General features: G+C 34.6%; 2 protein-coding genes across 2 annotated transcripts; both read left to right on the top strand.

Annotated features, from left to right (window-relative positions):
- Positions 1-45: 45 nt before the first annotated feature.
- On the top strand, positions 46-2,093 carry LOC121801640 (bifunctional protein FolD 2-like). Its single transcript, XM_042201174.1, has 5 exons — positions 46-252; positions 345-528; positions 1,103-1,260; positions 1,391-1,603; positions 1,705-2,093. The coding sequence occupies exons 1-5, from the start codon at positions 148-150 to the stop codon at positions 1,933-1,935; spliced, it is 891 nt and encodes a 296-aa protein (XP_042057108.1). The 5' UTR covers positions 46-147; the 3' UTR covers positions 1,936-2,093.
- A 4,102-nt stretch (positions 2,094-6,195) lies between these two features.
- Positions 6,196-7,961, top strand: LOC121799193 (stress-related protein-like). The gene is made up of 3 exons (XM_042198535.1): positions 6,196-6,349; positions 6,436-6,663; positions 7,409-7,961. Exons 1-3 carry the CDS (start codon positions 6,308-6,310, stop codon positions 7,865-7,867), a joined length of 729 nt encoding a protein of 242 aa, XP_042054469.1. The 5' UTR covers positions 6,196-6,307; the 3' UTR covers positions 7,868-7,961.
- The last annotated feature ends 5,830 nt before the right edge of the window (positions 7,962-13,791 follow it).

Here is a 13,791-nt window from a genome sequence, read left to right as displayed (position 1 = left end):
CACAGAAAAAGGACGAAGTGAGATCCATTTTCACAAGGCAGGGCATAAATCTCTAGTACTCCTACTGAAATTCATAGATGTTTATCTGCTCTCCACAATTCAATTAAGCAGAATCTAGCTACAAATCTGTCCACCCACAACCCAACCATGTCGGATCCCAAGGTCACTATAATCGACGGCAAAACAGTCGCCCAAACAATCCGATCGGAGATCGCCGCCGAAGTCAGCCGCCTCTCTCAAACTTACGGCAAGGTCTCTCTCTCCTGTGCATCGGATTTGCCTAATTTTTAGCTAATAATTGCAGAAATTCAGAATGCTCTATCGATTGTATGTTTTGATTTCAGGTTCCCGGTCTAGCTGTTGTCATTGTTGGGCAAAGGAAGGATTCCCAGAGCTATGTGAATATGAAAAGGAAAGCTTGTGCAGAAGTTGGAATCAAGTCGCTTGATTTCGACCTGCCAGAGAATGTCTCCGAATCTGACTTGATTTTCAAAGTTCATGAATTGAATGCCAATCCTGATGTTCATGGTTGGTTAACTTAATTTGCTCAACACATCGAGTTTATTGCCTTCCATTTTTGCTAGATTTTTGCATACTTTTTGAAACTTGTGGAGATGGATTCGATGATTTACCAAACTGACACATTTGCATGTTCGGATTAGTGTTCAAACCGGAGTTGATTTGTCAAGTCCATGAATTGAATGTCATGTTCATGCTTGGCAAGCTAAATGTGCTAAATAAATATAGTTTCTGTAGTTTGGATTAACAGTTAGATTTGTGTTTGTTGTTCGTGCAATCATTTTGTAGCTGTATCAGCTTAGGTGTAGTGTACCCAGCAATGTTGTTTTAATCTCTTAAAGTATAAACAAATTTCATGATATGTCCATTTAAAAGTTGAATCTTTTGCCTATAGGAAGCAGTGTCGAGTGAATACTGATTGGCATAAATCCACATGTCTTGATTGTATAATATTGGGATGGTTTTCCTTAATCTCTTCTTAGATAGCAAGACCCTCTCAGTACATACGACATTGGCCTGAAACTTAAGTAGTTTGAAAGTAGGAAAGACGAAAATTGAAGGCATTTCTGTTTGGTTGCTGTAGGTATACTGGTTCAGCTCCCGTTGCCTAAACATATAAACGAAGAGAAAATTCTAACTGAGATATCTCTGGAAAAGGATGTAGATGGATTTCATCCTCTCAATATTGGTAAGTTAGCAATGAAGGGCAGAGATCCTCTCTTTGTCCCCTGCACCCCAAAGGTAATATTTATGTGCACTATATTAGATGCTATGAAATTCTTTTCCCTTATTGACTTGAATTTATGTTTTGGCATTTTGTTGCATATAAAGGAGTAAATTCTTAATTTATGCGTGCTTTTCTCCCTTACAGGGTTGCATTGAGCTTCTTACCCGCCATGGCATTACTATTAAGGGAAAGAATGCTGTTGTGGTAGGCCGGAGTAACATAGTTGGTTTGCCAGTTTCGTTGCTCCTTCTAAAGGAAGATGCCACCGTCACTATAGTCCACTCTCGTACCAAAGAACCAGAGAGCATTATACGGAATGCTGACATCATCATCGCTGCTGCAGGACAACCTGCAATGGTAACAAGAGTATTTATTAGTATTACCAGTTGCCATGTTACAACTTAACTTTGTATAGTATTTGCTCATAATGCTAACCGATCATGTTAATCGATTTTCAGATCAAGGGCAGTTGGATCAAACCTGGTGCTGCAGTAATTGATGTGGGAACCAATGCTGTGGATGATCCTAGTAAAAAATCTGGTTATAGGCTTGTAGGGGATGTGGATTTTCAGGAAGCATGTAAGACGGCCGGCTGCATTACTCCAGTTCCTGGTGGCGCCGGGCCGATGACTGTTGCAATGTTGCTAAAGAACACATTGGATGGAGCTAAGAGAGTAATAGAGTGCTAGTGTCTCATTTCCCAAATTTAAGATGTTGTGTTGCTAAAGAATTTTGAATCTTTTTAAGATATGAATAATCGTGTGAATTAGCTACCGCGCAGATAGTGGTAGTTAAATTATAATGTACTTTTTCTAAAGTAATTATTTGAATACTATATTTATTGTGATTCTTGGGTGTGTTAGAGAATTGTATTTCCTGGAACCATCACGGAGCATAATAGCAACCGATTATTAAAATTTATAAATGGTCCCTGAATTATGCGTTTTACACGCAAATGGTACCTAAACTTTAAAAATATCGAGGGTAGTCCCTTAACTAAGGTGTAATCATATTTTTTATACTTTTTACTATTCATCATAATATTGCACAAAAAATGCCTCCAAGGCATGAAGAACATTTTTGGACTTTCATATCTAGGTACTAGATTTGATATTTTCTTTATCTTTCTCTCTAGTACTAAATATGATATTTTCTTATAATTTGAGTACCTAAAATGATATTATTCACTTCACTTTTTCAATCATTTTATGTCTTATCTTCTTTATCTCTCTTTCTCTAAAAATTTTAGGAAGTAAAAAATTAAAATGAAAAATTACTATAAAATTCATAAATATGGAATAAAATTTAAAATTATAAATTTAACTGTCAAAATAAATTTTACCTAAATTTAATTTGATTATGGTTCAATAATTTTTTTAATTTTAAATATTATGATTATTTGAAAATTAAGAATTTAGTTTTAATTAAAAAAAATTAATTTTTAACATTAAAAAATAATCAAATCACAATCAAAATGAAATTTTGCTACAAATTATTTTTATAATTGAATTTATAATTTTGATTTTTATAATTAATATATTTAAGAATTTCATACTATTTTTTATTTTAATTTTTTACTTCCTAAATTTTTTATAGAAAGAGAGAGAAAGAAGATATGACATAAAGTGATTGAAAAAGTGACGTGAATAATATCATTTCAGATACTCAAACTATAAGAAAATATCATGTTTAGTACTAGAGAGAAAGATAGAGAAAATATCAAATCTAGTACCTAGATATGAAAGTCAAAAAATGCCCTTCATGCCTTGGGGGGCATTTTTTGTGCAAAATTGTGATGAATAGTGAAAAAGTATAAAAAAATGTGATTATAACTTAGATCAAGGACTACCCACCATATTTTTAAAATTTAGATACTATTTGCGTGCAAAACGCATAGTTCAGTGACCATTTGCGTAGTTCACTCTAAAATTTAATTTAAGTATAACCAAATGCTAATACTAGTATTCAGTAGTCAGTACACATGTTGAACCTATCAACGACAAGATTAACAAAATATAATTCCAAATAAAAGGACTGGTTTGTTTATAATAAACTAAAATTGATCAAAAGTAGTTATCGAGGAACAACTGAAGAAGACCTATACATAATAATGACTATACACAATACAAATACTTAAATTCGAATTAGTTGTGAGGAGTATTTGTTTCGTTGGAGATAAAGGGTTGCGATTGAGATTCATATTTCGATTTTTCATTTTTACAAAGAAAATGAATACTCTCTGTGATGTCCATTTTTATGGTAGGTGTTAAAAATTTCATAGGTTTGTAGTGGCCATTAGTAAATTGACGTTCACTGAACCATTCAACTAACTGCGTAATATCAAAAATATTTCTATACCTAATCAACTATTTATATAGGCATACGCTAGTATGAGAATGTTGTCACATTGTGTTAAACCAGGCTGCTAGCTCATTTAGCAATTCATTGTTTAAAAAATGGAAGTGGGAATGTCATAATTTCACATTTAATGAATTCAAGTTTGATCACGCTCCAACATACTAATAAACAAAAACTATATGTAGGTAATTAATTGAAACCTAATAGCGTTTATGTCAAACTATTTTTCAAATAAATTAGAAAATAAAGATGATATATATATATATGCATGTAAAACCTAATATAATCATGAAAAGCAAGCATTACTTTGTGGACATGGTCACTTGAGTTTTTGCTTAATTTTATATGTGCACTACTAGATTGACTTGTTCTTAGTGTGATTCACCGTGCCCAATAATTAAACTGCGAGTTGAAGGCAAATAAAACTAAAAATATATATATATATATAGAGAGAGAGATAGTATTTGTAGTCAAGTTGCGTAGTTCTCCGCCTTTAAAAGGCTCCATCTTCCATGCCAAAAACTACAAGAAACCAAAAGGAAAAGAAAAAATGGCGAACGCTGCGCTTCTCCGGCGGCGTTGTTGGTGGCGGCTATCTTTCTCAGAGCTGCGGATGCTGGTGTTGGCCCTGAATGGATCCCGTTGGACAATCGGGCAGCCTGCCGGGGATCGATCGCGGAGTGCATGGCCAGCGGCGAGTTCGAGATGGACACGGAAAGCAACCGGCGCATGCTAGCAACCACAGAATACATCAGCTATGGTGCGCTGCAGGCGGACAGGACGACCTGCTCCGAGCCCGGCGCCTCGTACTACAACTGCCAGTCCGGCGGCGGAGCTAATCCCTACACGCGTTCATGCACCGCTGCCACACAGTGTCGCAGTTGAATTAATTAACTGCTCCATATAAATAATAAAATTTCCACCTTCCTTTGTTTTTTTTCGTAATCTTCTCGTTGCGTTTCAAATAAATATATAGATGTGAAATTTGATAATTTCGCACGCGTGGGTTGGATACCGGAAGTATTTTCACATTTATTTTACATCAATATTATACTCCATTTATGAGAATATGCATTTCAATTATGAAGTGTCGATATGATATATATATATATATATATATAGTAGTCTTTCCTAAATTCATATTTATAACTTGAATGTATTTTAAGTGTTCAAAATTATAGTTCAATTAATAAGTTTCATCTCATCTTCCAACTTCAATAAATTAAGAATATTATACTGCAATCAAATTAATTAATACGAATAAAATTGCGCTTTCGTTCACCACTAATCGCCTTAGAAGTTAGAATAGCATAGGCTTCGACAAGGCGTTGGATTTTTCTAATTTCAAATTGCACTGCGGAAGAAAGCAAATGCCCCGGCTTGTGCTCCCTCGACAATTTGTTTCCCTTACGAAGAAATTGAGTGAGAGACCACATTATGATTTTACTCTCTTCTCTCTTCTCTCTTCTCTCTTCTCTCTTCTCTCTTCTCTCTTCTCTCTTCTGTCTTCTGTCTTCTGTCTTCTGTCTTCTGTCTTCTCTCTTCTGCTCTATGATTTTCTCTCTCTATGTGTGTTAGTTACACAATATGTTCTTCATTCTTTCATTTGATCTTGAGTGAGCACCAAGGGTTTGAGAAGTGTGGTAGTTGTTCCTTTAAATTCAATTCCGTAGAATTCCAATTCCAATTCCGTGTAGCGAACGGATGGCTTTTGTATATGTATGTTACTGTCGATTGTATGTTCTTCGTAGTTACTCTTTTTATAAAATTGTGCTAATTGCAAGGCTGATCACCTTACGCTTGTAAAGTACTGTAACCAGAAAAGTATCGGTTAACATTAAAACTTTATAGTTCTTGACCTTACAATCATAACATATGAAATTGTCGTTAGTTATATAAAATATTTATTTATTTCATTTAATTTGATCAAATTAAATACGTGTATTTATGTGAATAAAAAATTAGAATTTTCTTTTAAATCTCACAAGATTTTAACGCGCTTTGAGAGTCATCAAATTAGTACTTTCCTTTAATAAGTCATAATTTAAAATATAAATAAGAATTTGAATAAAATCAGAAACAAGGAATGACTCAAACTCAAAGTGTATTCCTAGAATACACCAGTCAATGAGCCACTCAACCTAGTGGAGTGGTGTGTGACAACATCAGAGGCAGATATATCAGATAACATCCAATTGACCAATTCGACCATGATCGATTAAAATGAATAAGGAACCAAATTACCCATAAATCCATAATCCGAAATTACTTATATTAGTCTCAAAAGAAAATCGAATTGGTGAGATGAATATGGCTGTGGCTGTATTCTCTGGCCCAACCTAATTTAAAAATGGTCAAGGGGCTTCAATTTTCCAAATCATAACACTCTAGATTCTAAACTTTCCAACTCCAAATTAAATTAAGTGGAGTACTATTAATAAGTACTAGATGACAAAAATATATCGCCATTCATAATTCGAAAATATGAGGCATGGCTAATGGGCCCCCAAAATAATGAGGAAAAAAGCCCATACCTTTATCAGACACAGCCTTGGTACGTGTGCCATTAACCACACAAACGGAAGAGAAAACCCTCCTTATAAATTGCGAAAACATCGTCAACCTCTTCACTCCACACTCCCCCATCTCGCTAATCGCTCTTTTATATCTCACTTTTTTTTTTCAATTTCTTTTCTCAATTCGATGGCGGAACCGGAAGCCATTCCGCTGCCCTCCGATCAACCTGTAATTCATCGATCTCTTTTGATTAATTATTTATATTTTCCAATTTCGAGAAATGTGTTAATGGATCGATGATTTGGTAATTGAAGGTTTTGGAAAATGAGGAGAAGAAGCTGAAATATCTGGATTTCGTGCAAGTGGCGGTGGCGTACATCGTCGTATGCTTCTCGACGCTCTACGAATATGCCAAGGAGAATTCCGGTCCGTTGCGGCCCGGAGTTCAGACCGTTGAAGGAACCGTCAGAACCGTCATCGGACCGGTCTACGAGAAATTCCATAATTTTCCCTCCGACCTCCTCAACTTCATCGATCGCAAGGTTTGCTGCCAATTCAATCTCATCTTGTTTTTAACGCCACATTTAATTTAGAACATACCTTCACTAAATTTTGAGATAATTAATCTTCGTGGTACCAAATTATGATTTTGATCCCTCTTCTCAGTGAGTTTAGTAGAACCAATTGTACTAAATTGAATCCAGTGTTTGTGAAAAAATCAAACTGAATCTGCCTACTTTTTATTTTTAGTAAACAAGGGCTGAAGGTGTCTTATTTTTAACGTAGAGCTTTGGACAAAAGAATATTCTAAAATATTAAAATAATTATGTTCGCGAAAATTCTATAAGATTATGATTTTTATGCATCTGTGTATGTATTTGTGTGGTAATTGGTATATACTAAGTGTTAATATATTTTGATTTTTGTTGAAATAGAGTGTGTGAAAATTCTGGATCTGCATGCCTGTATTTATTCTGTTTTACAATGCACGCTAAAAAAGGTTAATTTTTATACCAATTTAACTTGGTCAAGCTCATCTTGTTTTTATCGCCAAGTGTATAAACTATTACTACCAATTTAAATTTTTATTTTTATAATTGAAATGTTTTTCTATTGAAGCACTCAATTATTTTAATTAATGATTAAAATGTACTCCGATGTAAAGAGATTGCGGGCATATTTAAAAAATGGTAAATTGACTATTTATGAAAGGATGAAAAGAGCAATATTTTATTTTTTTGGCATTATGATTTAGTTCTTTTATTTGATCTGTCACGTGACTTGCAGGTGGATGAGTCCATAATTGAGTTGGACCATCACGTGCCGGCTCTACTAAAGCAGCTCACAAGCCGAGCTTGGGCCGCGGCTCAGGGGCTGGCGTCCGAGGTACAGCGAGACGGCTTAGCTGATACGGCTTCAAACATGGCTAAGAACGCATGCGCAGAGTACCGGCCCACAGCCAAGGCGCTCTATGCTGACTACGAGCCCGTGGCTGAACAGTACGCTGTGGCTGTTTGGCGTGCACTGAACAACCTCCCGCTGTTCGCTCAAGTGGCGCACATCATGGTCCCGACGGCCGCACATTGGGCCGAGAAGTATAATCAGGGAGTGTCGGATGCGGAGGAGAAGGGCTACGCTCTGTCGCGCTACTTTCCGATGATCCCCGTCGAGAGGATTGCCAAAATGTTCGGAGCCGAGACCGAGCCGGATGTTTCCAACAACGTTGGATACGTCACCGTTTCTTAAATCTTTGTGTCTTGTTTGGATGGATTGGGGTCATTTTTGTGTTCATGTATTGTTTTGAGACTTGGATTGAATTTAAATATCTCTGTTGAGTTTATCTTCTTGCCTTATTATTTGTGTTACCTACAGTATTACTACTAGTAGTATATGTTTATTTTTATTTTTATTTTTATTTTTATTTTTTTTAGTTTTTACTTTGTCACTGTTTCAAAATTGAAAATGCATAAGAATTTTTAAACGAGGGACTACACAGTATCGAATTGACGGCTCTACTCAATAATACTCTTATGAAACCAGATCGAGTTAACACAATATATCTACATCCTAAATGTGATCATGAACTAGGTTGAATTACGAGTAACTTTTGAGCACTTTTTTTTTAAAAATGATAATAAATAGTTAAAGTAGAGAAATAGTAAAATACGAGAGAGAATAACGTAGATAAGACTCTTCTCTATATTATTCTCTCTCGTACTTTACCATTTCTCCACTTTAACTATTTATTATTATTTTTACAAAACGAGTCCTCAAAAGTGACTGAGACTGCTAAAGCGGGACGTGGGGAGTATATGTTTTTGTGTAGTAGTTAAATATGTAGAAAAAAAGTTCAAAACGTAAGAACATGTTTAGAACTTTACTTTTGTTGGACATAATTGTTTTAGCTTTTTTTTAATTATTGAATTATGTATTAATAATTTTCATGGATTGAATCGGCATTCACGTGGATACCAATTATAAGAGGCGAGTAAAATGGTGGCTATGTTTAAAATCACTAGGAATGTTAATTTGACTAATCCGTTTGAATTTTTCAGGCTATTAATTACACGTCATTCGAGTTATGGAGTAAATTATTTTCAAATTATAATTCTCAACCATAATCATAAACTTTCAGGTTTCAGACTAACTCGATGAGTCACCAAATATCATTTTTTATACCTTATGCATAAAAGAGTGTTTCGCTTATAATGGGACCGAGGAAGTAGGAGTATAGTTCTATTGATAAATAATACAGATATAAATGAATGTTATTTAAATTTGAAATTAATATGTACAGTAAGTAACAAGAATATATTTTTTCTAAATAATTACTATTATTTTAAATAACTTTTTTATGATAAGCATAAACGTATAAACATAATGATAATAACTTTTTAAGTAATTGAATAAATATAATTTTACATATAATTGAATATTTTTTTACTAACTTTTAAAAGTTTAGAAAATTAATGAAAGTTGAAAATATATAATGAGAATAAACTCATTTCAGTTTGATGGAGCTCAGGTTAGTTTTGGGTGAGAAATTTCGGAATATGGGTCTCAATTCGCTGGTCTTTCATAATTTGGGATTAAATTCCCTTACCTTTTAGAAAATGGGATCGAGACGCGCAAATTTTTCGTAATAAGGGTTTTTTAAGTTTTTCTCTTTTTTATATTTCTTTTTCTTATTATTCATTTCATAAAATATATTAAAGGATCATCTTCTCCTTCTCCTTCTCTATTTCCCTTTCTTCATCTCCTTCCCGTGAACTCCATTAGACCATTACCTTAACTGTTTCTCCTCAATTTTTTTGCATAAAGAGTGATTCATTCCAATACACTACCATTAACTTTCTTTTTGTATTTTCAGAATGAATAGTTTATACAAATAGCCAAATACTAAAATAAGTTGCAAGAAATTGGAAAAATCAATAATTGAATAATTTTCCTCTCGTAATAGTATAGTTTACTACTGTGGTTGCAGTATGAGAACGACTATTTAATTTTGATCTCTCACATTATGTAGATTCAGTTAAATTCAATCAGATATTTCGTCAAACAATCACAAACTATATCAACTCAAATTACGCATTCTTACATTACTCGTTTCATTAAGGTAAATATGCTTAAAAATTAGTACTTATTTAGGAAAAGTAGGTTGAGTTGTTACCTCAGAATTTCTTATTATGGCCGATCAAATGAATTTGTGAGAGATAGGGAGGAGAGGATGGCCCATTAATACTATATTTTATGAGAGGAATAATAAGAAAAGAAGTATAAAAAAGAGAAAAACTCAAAAAACCCTTATTACGAAAAATCCGCACGCCTCGATCCTATTTTCTGAAAGATCAGCGAATTTAATCCCAAATTTCGAAAGGCCAGCGAATTGAGACCCATATTCCGAAATTTCTCGTTTTGGGTAAAGCAGTAAGGTCTCTTTTTTTGTGCAATATATGTTTAGCCCTACCCTATTAAATTGTCGGGTTATTAGAGTCCACTCGTGAGTTTCGGTTGGATTGAAATCCTTAAGAACCAACCAAATATTTTCTTAAACTTACATTTTCTGAATTGGGCCTTTCTTCTAAACTTACATTTTCATAAATTGGGCCTTCCTTATTTATCAAAACCAATTTTCTTTTAGATCCGTAACATTTACTTCCAATATCGGCTAAGCCTAATAATTTAATTGGAAATAAAAAGTTCATTAAAGTAGCCTAAAGTTGAAACATTAAAAAATTGGGCTAGGAGTGAAGTTGAGTATGCTATATATGTGGGCAATGATTGTTGACAAGGTATTAACATGTTTCCAACTAATTAAACCGTGATCATTATTAAGTCCACGCAATCAACATAAACTTAAAAACCATGCATGATTGGTATTCATAACTTGTCCACTTGAGGCGAGCATGCATTTTCATTTTAAAGTGCACACATGGATGTCCGGTTATGTAGAGCTCCACTTTTCATCATTTTCCAAGAAGCACATGATTTCTTTACTTTTATCACATTTTAAACTTCACGCTTTTACCAATATACTACATACCTCCGTCTCACATTAACTGTTACATTTACTTTTCTGCACTCATTTTGTAAAAATGATACTAAATAGTTAAAGTAGAAAAATAGTAAAGTAAGGGAGAAAATAATTTGAAGAAGACTCTTCTCTACAATACCCTCTCTCTTATTTTATTATTTCTCGACTTTAACTATTTATTATCATTTTTACAAAACGAGTGCAAAAAAAGTAAATGTGACCGTTAATCCGGGACGAAGGTAGTATATGTTTTACATTACAAAAGAATTGACCCAGAGATGTTGAAGAAGTATATCTACTGTACATTATAATTTGGTGCAAGTACATATCTAATCTAGCAAACTTACCAAAAAAAGTACTCCATATAAATTCATCTGAACATGTAAAAGAATGAAGATCCAGTTCTAGATTAAATGTTCGAAAATTATATCTGATTTGTGAATTATTTAAACTCTACTTAATAGGAGTATAATAATATGGTTATTCTTTTGGGAATATTGCTCACGTGTTAACTATTGGGAATGAATAACTATTAGGGCATGTTTCACTTGCAAGGCATGAGAAGTATCGTGCCTTTTATTCATTTCTTATACATCTCTTCTCTTCACTATTTATTGATCTGTCTTTTATTCATTTCTTATACATCTCTTCTTCACTATCTACGGATCTTATATAATTTTTTATTTCATTTCTTAATAAAAAAGACAGCCCTCAATCTTTTAACCATTTCGTCTCTTAATTATTCATTATTTTATTTCTTTAATTAAAAAATGCAAATAACACTCCAAAATAAAACCGTTAAGGACATTTTTTAATGCAATTAAGGACGCTAATTTTTGCTCTATCCGTCCCAATGTAGTTGAGTTGTATTCATTTTCGGGTTGTCCCAAGTAGTTGAGTCAAATTTTTTTAGCAAAAACTTTATCATCTTTAGTAATTTGCTCTTTCTTTATCTCAGTTACTTCACTATCTCCACCTTAACCTTTAGGCTTTAACACATCAATTTCTTAAATCTCGTGTCCAAAAGAAATGCCCAACTATCTTAGGACGAAGGGAGTATTTCTAAATATACCACCAATGCCCAAAAGGTGTCCTTATTGTTAGTGTTCCAACTAAAATTAGAGAACGCAAATGGAAGCGTCCTAAAAAACAAAAGATTAAGTTAATTTGTCCTTATTTAGGAACGTTTTCTTCTGCGTCCTAAATTATTGTTATTTTTGAAAAGTTTCCAACACAATTAATTGCGTCTCAATTTTTATGTCCCTAATAATTAAGTTTTTTGTAGTATAATAAAAATACATTTCGTTTAAAATAAATAATAATAATAATAATAATAAATCAAAAATTACAAAGGAAAATACATAATTTAAATCATGAAAATTAAAAAATACATAATTTAAATCATGAAAATTAAAAAATACATAATTTAAATCCTAGATATTTAAAATCGTACATAATAAAAAATCCGAAAAAATTACTCATTGTGGAGGAGGTTGTTGTTGTTGTGCAAATGGCGAGGCGGCGTTAGGGGAATCCCAAATTCCCAATTGGATCTTGAGATGTTCAATTCCTTGGCAATGTGATTGAAATTGGAACGATGTCGTATGAGAAGCATCGGCCATTGTAGCGACGAATCACAGTCCCATTAAACGGTCATACGCCGCTCCGGATGGGGTCGTCTGGCTTAGTCGTCTTCTCCCCTGCCTTTAACTCTAGCCTTCTTCGCCGTCTTCGCACCACTCGGACCACCGGAGCTCGAACCCTCTGCATCGGCTCATGTGAACTAGCTAGCGACCTTGGCGCCGAGCTCGGATCGGCCAGGGCTACCACTTGAAGTATATTTGCCACCTGCCCTATTCTTCGTCTATTTTGAGATGTAGTCCATGTTGAACTCGATGCCACCCGCCCACCTATCAATAATATGAAGCTTCGCCCAAGTATTGTCGTACTTGAAGGCCCGTCTGGTGTCTTGTTTGAAGACCATCATACCCGTCCTTAGAATGTCGCTCCACTTGTTCCGCTTTGGTACTGCATCTTTATTCACGTAAATGCCGCAATTTTTTTTCAAGTTTGTGTCGACTCGAGCGAAATGATAGCTAAGTATCTCGTTGTGTAGGGGGAGAGTTCCTCTCGGGCACTTATTGTTGTAAGTGTCAGTTATCCTAGTCCAAAAAACATTCTGGTTTTGTTGTTTCCCACGATCGAATCTTCAGAAGTAGGGATCCACACTTCGAACAATTTCTTCATCTTGGGCGGAGTGTAGGCTTGACTGGCAGTGGCTTCGTATTCGTCTGAAGTTTCTTCCGGATATCATTCCTCCTCCGGTTGGATGTCCCTAATTTGGGATAGTGATTACGTCGATTCGTTGGGCCCGCGCCAGAAGTGTGTCATAAAGGGTGTCGACGAGCCTGGTCCTACTGTTAAATTTGTTTAGTGTTATACCACACCAGTATCACTAGTCTTTCAATGTAAGGAAACTTTCGGACTAACACTGCAATTTTTTATGATAGATAGCCAAAGTTTTTCTAAGTAGTGAAACGTGTTATACTATTGAAAATCATAGATGATATGTATACTTGCTCAGTCCCACAAAATAACAATCTTTATTTGAAATTTTGGTTCATCCATAGTAAGAGTCTCTTTTCGCTTTTACCGTAAAAGAAAGTACATAAGTAACTAACTCATTCTACTCACATCTTATTATAAAATTAATATTTTTTCATCCCAAGGTAGTTGAGTAGTATTCATTTTCAGTTTTTTTTTTTAGTTCGAGATACATTGGCAAGCGAACTAGCCTCCCCCAGCCCCTCGTGGCCGCACGAACTAGCCTCCCCTAGCCTCTCGTGGCCGCACGAACTAGCCTCCCCCAGACGTGTCCAGACCTGTAAGCTTGCAAAGCCCCAAGGCAACAAGCCTTGTTTAGGTCAACAGGGGAAATTAATCCCAAGTTGCGCCATCCAGGAGTCGAACTCGAGACCTCCATGATGGCACGGTATCATTGTCACCCTTCTCAACCACTTGAGCTAGGGGGCTTGGATTAGTATTCATTTTCAGGTTATCTCAGGAGAGTTGAGTCATTTCTTTTTTGGCAATAACTTTTCTCTCTTCCTTTCATATTTTATTCAATGTCCTACTT

The sequence above is a fragment of the Salvia splendens genome, chromosome 4 (assembly GCF_004379255.2).
Source record: "Salvia splendens isolate huo1 chromosome 4, SspV2, whole genome shotgun sequence".
Taxonomy (NCBI): Eukaryota; Viridiplantae; Streptophyta; class Magnoliopsida; order Lamiales; family Lamiaceae; genus Salvia; species Salvia splendens.
The sequence above is the reverse complement of the archived record's forward strand: the minus strand, read 5'-3'. Positions and strand labels throughout refer to the sequence as shown.

What these genes read in the sequence shown, in the direction of transcription:
- LOC121801640 (XM_042201174.1), top strand. Translation starts at nt 148, where the DNA reads ATGTCGGATCCCAAGGTCACTATAATCGACGGCAAAACAGTCGCCCAA. An exon ending in TCTCTCAAACTTACGGCAAG is followed by an intron (nt 253 to 344) that starts GTCTCTCTCTCC and finishes TTTTGATTTCAG; the next exon opens with GTTCCCGGTCTAGCTGTTGT. An exon ending in CTGCAGGACAACCTGCAATG is followed by an intron (nt 1,604 to 1,704) that starts GTAACAAGAGTA and finishes ATCGATTTTCAG; the next exon opens with ATCAAGGGCAGTTGGATCAA.
- LOC121799193 (XM_042198535.1), top strand. Translation starts at nt 6,308, where the DNA reads ATGGCGGAACCGGAAGCCATTCCGCTGCCCTCCGATCAACCT. An exon ending in CGCTGCCCTCCGATCAACCT is followed by an intron (nt 6,350 to 6,435) that starts GTAATTCATCGA and finishes TGGTAATTGAAG; the next exon opens with GTTTTGGAAAATGAGGAGAA. An exon ending in TCAACTTCATCGATCGCAAG is followed by an intron (nt 6,664 to 7,408) that starts GTTTGCTGCCAA and finishes CGTGACTTGCAG; the next exon opens with GTGGATGAGTCCATAATTGA.